The sequence below is a fragment of the Anopheles cruzii genome, chromosome 2 (genome assembly GCF_943734635.1).
Source record: "Anopheles cruzii chromosome 2, idAnoCruzAS_RS32_06, whole genome shotgun sequence".
Classification (NCBI taxonomy): Eukaryota; Metazoa; Arthropoda; class Insecta; order Diptera; family Culicidae; genus Anopheles; species Anopheles cruzii.
This window is the reverse complement of record NC_069144.1, coordinates 27,188,042-27,196,334: the sequence shown is the minus strand read 5'-3', so window position 1 is coordinate 27,196,334 and position 8,293 is coordinate 27,188,042. Positions and strand designations below refer to the sequence as shown.

At 53.9% G+C, this 8,293-nt stretch overlaps 2 protein-coding genes across 2 annotated transcripts; both read left to right on the top strand.

Moving 5' to 3' along the window:
* Positions 1-214: 214 nt before the first annotated feature.
* LOC128278765 (cuticle protein 16.5-like) lies at positions 215-1,070 on the top strand. Its single transcript, XM_053017494.1, has 2 exons — positions 215-226; positions 369-1,070. The coding sequence occupies exons 1-2, from the start codon at positions 215-217 to the stop codon at positions 1,068-1,070; spliced, it is 714 nt and encodes a 237-aa protein (XP_052873454.1).
* Positions 1,071-6,900: 5,830 nt separating this feature from the next.
* LOC128268513 (larval/pupal cuticle protein H1C-like) lies at positions 6,901-7,859 on the top strand. The gene is made up of 2 exons (XM_053005633.1): positions 6,901-6,912; positions 7,029-7,859. The coding sequence occupies exons 1-2, from the start codon at positions 6,901-6,903 to the stop codon at positions 7,857-7,859; spliced, it is 843 nt and encodes a 280-aa protein (XP_052861593.1).
* Positions 7,860-8,293: the final 434 nt, after the last annotated feature.

The window sequence follows — 8,293 nt, the reverse complement described above, 5'->3', positions numbered from 1 at the left end:
GCTCGTGCCGTGGCCGTTTTTATAACTCATCCCAGAAGGTCACTCCGGTGTGGGCTCCGCACTCCGCTCCTCTTCAAAGTGGCGTGAGGAGGCGCCTGTGACTGTAGTGTCGTGTCGGCGCGGATTTTCATATAAATATTAGGCGAACCGCTTCCAGTGGCATCATTGCACCTCTAGCAGCGACTTAGTGCAGACCTACCAAGAACGCAGCGAAATGGCCTTTAAGGTAAGTTGGTGGTGGCCCCACGGTTCCAGAGGACATTCCGTGTGTGTGTGTTTGTGTGTGTGTGACCAAGTGAACCCCTGTGGCGTGGGATTCCGGTGCATCCTTTCTGATGTCTGTGTCTTGCGTGCCTTCCGTTCCGTAGATTGTTGTTCTGTTCGCCACACTGGCCCTCGCCAGCGCTGGCTACCTCGAGCCGGAACATCACCACCAGGTGTCGTACGGTGCGGCCCCGGTCGCCCACGCCCACTACTCGTCCGCTCCGGCCGTGAGCTACAGCTCGATCACCCGCCACGACTCACCGGCGAAGGTGGCCGTCGCCAAGACGGTGGCGTATGCCGCCGAGCCCTCGGTGCACTATGCCGCCCCGCTCACCAAGACCCTGGCCTACGCTGAACCGTCGGTCCACTACGCGGCACCGCTGACGAAGACCTACTCCGTGCACGAGCCCACCCTGAAGACGGTCGTTGCTCAGCCAGCGCCGCTGTACGCCAAGACCGTGTACGCCCAGGAACCGGCCCATGTCTACGCCCATGGCGCCAAGACGGTGGCTTACGCCGCGCCCCAGGTCCACTACCAGGCCGCGCCCCAGGTCCACTATCAGGCCCCGACGCTGCTGAAGAACGTGGAGTACAGCAAGACCCTCGCCTATGCCCCGCAGTACGTGTCGCAGCCGACCTACACCAAAACTCTGGTCGCCGAACCGCAGCCTCTTTACCACCACCACCACAGCGCGCCGGTCTACGCCCATGGCGCTCCGGTTGTGGCCACCAAGACCCTCGGATACGCCGAGCCGCACGTGTCGCACGTCAGCTACGCCGACAACAGTGCCCACTACGCCTGGTAAGCGTTCCGCAAGGACCGCAAGACCGCGAACCAACCAAGTACTCAGGAAGACACAAACACCTTGCCTTGCCAATATGTTGAATGATCGTTGAAAATACATAACTTATTATGAACTCACGAACTCTCGAGCACACACTTCGCACCGAACGAAAGAACTGAAGCACGCGGGGACACAAGTCCCTAGACGAAGTCTGGTGTGAGAATTTATGGCTACTAATTAAGGCGTTTTAGGCTTAGGCCGCGCGCCTTAATGACCAGCCCGCGACCGCTCAAGGACCGCTCGCCGGGGCTCAAGGAGAGTCGTTTACATCCCTAGGAAGGTTAAGGTAAACCTAGCTTTTATGGCGGACCGGGTGGCTAATGAGAGAATCCTAATGATGGACTTCTCCCAAGCGCTTTCAGGAGCTCTCAATTGCATAAACACATTTTTATAGGCTTCACCACGACTGCACAACTCAATTCGTAGTTTCAAGGGATCATAACATGCAAATGAAGAGCGGGCCACTTCACTTCAGAGCTTTTCATCACATCTTTCTGGTCCATGATTGATATGTTGCCTCAATGTTCCACGTGACCTCGGTACCGTGCGGAACAAAGGCCAGCGGATGGAAGTCCTTACAAGGAGTGGGGCTGTCGAAGTCGAACCCCGATCGTCCGATGCTTCCCGCGGTTTGCAAACCATAGCCCCGGGGTCAGTTGGAGTCCTCGCGTCAGTAGGGCGGCTAGAGAAAGGTTAGATCGGGTGTTGGCCGGCTGACTGGAACCTTAACCTTGCCGGGTGCCCTTCTGCGCATTGCCGGAGGGCTTTGCGGTCGCCGCCATTAGCACCGCGATCGTCGCCATCGCCGTCATTCATGAGTAGCGGACCTTTGCCAAATTCGTAGCCCGTGTGCCTGACATTGAGCCGAGTGATTAATCGAGTTACTCAATCGACATCGTCGGGCAAATCAGCCGGATAAATTGTAGCTCCTGATGCGTTTCGTAACATCTCGTCTCGGCTCGTCACGCCCAGCATCGGCACTTTCTTTTGCTTACCATTCAATTACTGCCCGACTGCGGACCAATGGAATGGGACCGTGGGACAGGTTCGGTGTACCCGGCATGACCCTTTTTATCTTTTTAGCTGCGACTCCTTTTGGGCCCAATCATTCGTTGATGGGGTTCGGGAGTCAATCCGGGCCGTGAGGGGGCAGGGTTTGGTTCTCCCTTTTCTTGCGCCGATCCCTTTATCGCCGGTTTCCGCGGGTCAAGGTGTATAAAATCGAGGATCCGTGCCTCGCAGGAGCGCACTCGCGAACGGTACGGTGCGTAGGAAAGTGAAATTCACCATGCACACTGAACTGGTAAGTGGCCGCCCATTTTGGACTGATGCGAGTGAGTTCACTCACGCAAAACACGGTTCTGCTTTTCAGATAGGACTGTTGGTTGCTGCCGTGGCACTGGCTCAGGCTGGCTACATCGAGCATTACGAGGGAGCCACCAGCTTCAGTTCGATCGATCACAAATTGGGCCAACTGCATGGTGGCAAGCTGGTGCTAAGCAAACCCACCCTGACGTACGGGGTCCCCGCGGTGATAAAGGATCACGCGGCGCACGGCAAACAGATGGTCGGCTACGAGGTTAAAGCTCCAATTAGCACCGTACACTACACGCCGCCGGTTACGAAGACTATCGCCAGCTACACCAGTGTCCCGGTTCATAATGGGCCGGCTTATCATTACTCCGGTGCTGCTGCTGGACCCGTACACACTTCACTGTGTGCGTTGAAGGAACACCAACTTGTAAATCCTGTTGCGTCAACCGTTCTACTGTCGGGCCATTCCGGAGCTCACGTGAACCTACAGGGATCCTCTTCGAGGAATTACTTACAGCCGTCGGCTCCAGCAAAGGGCCCCACATACGGTCAGTTTCCTATTTTGCACTCCAAACCGGTGGTCTTTGTCGGACACACCCACACGAGTCCTTTTAAAGTTACAAACTCCATCGCTCACCAGTCAAGTGGGGCTTGGGCTGGAAGTAACACTGTAGCTGCCGTCGGGGTTCCGGTCACGACCGTCCATCAGCACCAGTATGGAGGTCCAGTTATTGCCACGGCTGGCAGTGCGACCTGGCAAGGATCCAGCTATGGATCGCAGGCCCACAAACAAGGATCTGCCGTTTCCCACATCCACTATGCGCCCGCGAAAGTTACCGGTCACAGCTACACAACCGGGCCAGTGGCTCCTGTGGCAGTCGTCGGTTCCCTCACGCAGTCCTCCCAGGGATCGAGTAGCACCCAGCACATCGTAGACCCTCCGGCACGGGTGTATCTACCTCCCCGTGAATATCTACCACCGCGCGACTATCTACCACCGACCGAGGAACAGAAGAAACCTTCGCCCAATCCACCATCCAGTGCTTCCAGTTCCGGGTCTTACGGCCAATGGCAACAACCAGCCCCCGCAGCTCATCCCTTCAACGGCCAGCAGCACTCGACAAGCGCGATCCATTCGACTTCTAGCACCGTTCACCATCACCCAGCTCAGTATGGTTCCGGGCCGGGGGTCCTGTCAATGCCTCACGGTTCCAATCTGAACCAACCTTCGGCTACGGCTTCCGGCGGGCCACAGCCGGACTGTAAGTGTGACACCCCGGGTACACCTCAATAAACCGTTGACCTCCCCCGGTCACACACGTTATGGTGAAGACGTAGGATGGCTTTTGTTTTTAATGGCGGTCGAGTTCTTTAATGGTCCCCCAGACAACGCCAGGGCGTAGCTTTCACGCCAGCCAGCAATTTTATGTCCGTTCCGTAGCATTGACATTCCTTGCGTGGCGTGGCATTTGGTGCAGTTTGACCTGCCGCGCATAGCTGCATAGCTTTCCCACGCTCCACCCAGAACTCATCTTTGAACGGTCAGAACCCCAGGACAAAGACAAATAACTGGCTCGCGCACCACGCGAGTCAGGACACTAATGTCTCCATTAAGATCGCGCACGATCGCGCACGCGCCCGTGTCCTTCAAACGCGCAACCGACGCGAGTGTGACTCACCACAAGATGCCGGTGCCGTGGCCACTATTTTTAACACACAATATCAATCACGAAGCAAATCGAGATTGTGGCTGCCGGCGACAAACGGTCTCAAAAGTCCGCTCATGTGTGGCTCGTGTGGCGTGGTGCAACTCAGAGAGCGCCACGGAGCGAAGGAAAAGGGACTCGAATTGGAAAAGGGTGGCATTTGTGGCAACCGTTTCCATTTCGGCAACAAAACGACGAATAACAAAACCCAGAAGGCCACCCCGGCCCGGGAACTGGTTTTCCTCCGGGGTAGTTGATACAATTGTTAAGCAACCGGCACAGATTGGACCACGTGTTTGGGGGGCCGACCAGCCGGCCGGCCGGCGGAACTACCCCGGGGTCTGCTCCATCTCTCTCTCTCTCTCTCTGTCCTAGGAGGCTTGCGCACCGTATGACGATGGCGAGGGGATGGTTCGATTAGCTGGAGACAGGTTTTCGGAAGGCCGAACCCGGTGGAGAACCGTGTAGGTGTGACGGGAACCGAGAACACCGTTCCATGTTTATGTAATTTACGCACAAAATGGAGCCATAATTTGCGTGCATTTAAGGTCCCGATGCAGATGGTATGAAAGCATTTAAAAAGGAGTAATTCGTTCTAAATAGAGCGGATACTGGGAATTTCTGTAGTTGCTCCACTGTGGGTTAGAAATGTTTCACTAAGAAAATCAGATTAAGAGCTTATTATGAGATCCGGTTAATAAATTATAATCCGTGAAGTCCTTACCCGTCCTGGGATTTTAAAGTACCGATTACATGACTTTTAAAACTTCAAACTTCATTCTGGAAATTGTAATCATTTAGAAACTTTGACATTTCGAGAAAAAGGGTAGCTATACGTTTGCAGAAAATAGGAAAATATTAAAAACTTCTATCCAAAGAGGAAAGGTCTTCAACTCAATCTGTGCGAAATTTGAAAAGCTCATTTCATTTAAGCTTATTTTCCTCTCGGTGGCTATGTTAATAAGCAGAATTGTCGTTTTCGAGGCTCGGAAAACTCAAACGTCGTTCAAGAGGCTATAAAAAGACAAAAGACAAAGTGTCTTCGAAAATGGCGAAGGAACTGTAACGGTCGATGGCGTACGCTACCGAAAAATGTTGGCTGATTGCGTTCTTCGCGTCCTATCTTTGGAATTCAAAATGTAGTCCGTCATTTCCAAAAATGTCTTTTTGTCTCATTTATAAAAAACGTGCTGACAACATGTACATCATTTATCTAGCAGAACGGACAGAGCTTTAATATCAACAACAGCAAGTTGCGCACTCCACAATTTGATGCTCTCCTAGGCTTCCGTTGGCTCGGTAAGCAGCCTAACAGGATGAACCACGGACGAATCCGCAGCCCGTCATATCTGTAGATATCAATAAAAGAGGCGGTGGCCATTACAGCGATCGTGCAATGTTGCTTTATTAATCTTATTGCTGGATGCAGTCAGTTATGTAACAGTTTAGCAAAATCAACCTTGCTTTCGCTTCGTTCGTTGAATTTTGGACCATTTTCAAGCCTCATTTTAAAAGGTAATTACTGTTGCCAAAATAGTTCGCCCGTTTGGCTTTGACCGCCGCCGCCGTTGGTGGGCGAGATACAGACGTTCGAGGGGTCAACGATAGTTCATATAGTTCGTAATTCGGTTGTCGGTCGGTTGATCCTTGCGACCCGCTGCCAGTGGCAGCGGGGTGGTGGTCCTTAACTATACACGCAATTATATCATGCTGTTGTGCGTTGAACTATATTCGGGCGGTGTGATACCAACTGGAACCGGGTCGAGTCGGGCCGGTAATGAACCTGTGATCTTGTTGCGCTGCGCTGCACGGCGGCATGGTAATCGATCAACAACAACAGCGCGGGGAGACCGTAGCGACAAGGCGGGTCCTGCCCCATGTTTAGGGTCGCGGTGCCGTGTAGAGATTTATTTTTTTCCATTTTTTCATTGCGCTCCAAAAATCAGCGGTGCCAAAGTGGGACCCAACGAGCCAAAAACCTACTTCTTCACCTTCACCATCCCGCAGTATGTCGGTCGCCACCGCTCACTTACCCTTTTCCGCCTGGAGGTGAACCTGTCCGATGATCGGTCGCGTGCGCTGGGATTGACGGACTTTTTGGCAACAGCGCCGAAGGTGGTACCGCCAGCGCTGCGATCACCTTGCCCGCGGTTCCAGCAAAACAACCCGAACTCCAGCACTAGATGCTGTGCGTGATGGATAGATGAAGCATTGATCGACTCTCGTGTGGCCGACGCGTGTGGCATTGCCGCCTAGTTGCTCCGCGAGAGCCTTAACTTCCTCCTGAAGCTGAAGGCTGAAGGTGCTGCCAGCTGGGCGGGACACACACATACAATAGTGGCGCGAAATGAGCCAAATATCGAGCGTCTGTTACCGTGGCCGTAGTTTTATTATCACCACCATCACCACCCAGAGCTGCTGCTGCTGTGGTGAAGTAAAGGCGAAAGTAGGGGGCTCGTTTCTTACGCTCGAATTGCTTCTCGGGCCCCAATGCCACCTCCACGTTGGCGTGGACTTTCTAGACGCCGAACACACGTTTGAGCGGGCCCCGATCTTGGGATGTCACCTCGAAGGTAGAGTGACAGGGAGAGAGAGAGGTCCTCGAAGGTGGGTCGATCCGATGGAAGTGGACATTTGAAGCGAGTGGCGTACTGCAATCGCAGGCTGGCACGGATTTTCGATATAAATAATGGCGGCGGTGCACGAATCGGTATCATTCAGGTCCTCGGTTCATCGGCAGTAACACATCTTACCAGACGACGTAAGGCATAATGGCATTCAAGGTACGAAAGCTCCGAGGGAGCAGGAATCGAGTGTTAAGTGCTCTCAAGTGGATATTATAGTGAAACCATCGGTGACGGAGTGTAATAATGGTTCCATTGCTTTTCTCCCGCGATAGTTCATCGTATTCCTGGCTTCGCTGGCCGTGGCTAGCGCTGGCTACCTGGAGGCTGGCCATGCCGTCCAGTACGCTGCTCCGGTGGCGCACTACTCGTCCGCGCCGTCCGTGAGCTACAGCTCCCTGTCGCACGCCGCTCCGGTTGCCAAGACCGTCGCATACGCCGCCCCGCAGGTGTACGCCGCCCCTCAGGTCTATGCCGCCCCGGTGGCCAAGACCTACTACTCTGCCCCGGCTGTCGGTGCCACGCACGAGAGCACTGTTCGCTCGCACGATGCCACCGTCTCGCACTACTCCAAGTCGGTTGACACTCCGTACTCGAGCGTCCACAAGTCGGACACACGCATCACCAACGAACTGCCGAAGCTGGCCTACGCCCAGCCCGTCCTCGCCAAGCAGGTCGCTTATGCTGCCCCTGTCCACACCTACGCCCATGCTGCTCCGGCTGTCCACACCTATGCTGCTCCGGCCGTGCACACCAGTTACGCCCATGCTGCCCCGGCTTACACCACCTATGCCCATGCTGCGCCAGCCGTGCACACCAGCTATGCTGCCCCGGCTGTCCATAGCTATGCTGCTCCGGCTGTCCACAGCTATGCTGCCCCGGCTGTCCACACCAGCTACGCCCATGCTGCTCCGGCTGTCCACACCAGCTACGCCCATGCTGCTCCGGCCTACACCAGCTATGCCCATGCTGCGCCGGCCGTCCATAGCTACGCTCATGCTGCTCCGGTTGTTGCCGCGCACGCCACCAAAACGCTGACCTACTCGCCAGCTGTCCAGGTTGCGCACGCCACCTACGAGGACGCCCATGCCCATTATGCCTGGTAAGAAGGGTTCTGTCCGAGCGAACGTCCTGAATTGAAACCATCACTCCTGAACCTATTTATTGAAAAAGAAAAAAAAATATGTAAAAAAAATCCCTCGATTGTGATCTCATTATTACGTTTCTGAAAGAACTACCACACACAGCCTATTGGGACACTCTCTCTAGATAATCACGCGATCCATTCATTCTCCGGGATGGAATAAACATATTACAGGATACGTGATCTTTACTGGAGTTGGCTACATATCTGATTGATTCGTTACAAACCATGAAGACTATTGGTTCAGGGTCATCTTCAAGATTTCGTTTAATCCATTCGCCAAATGGTTGGTCCTTTTTGTCAAAACGCGACGAACCTTTGTCGAAAGCTTTGGTAAAACTGTGGCCCTAATCGTTTTCATACAAGCTTTTGACAAGAGAACCATATTTTGGAAAT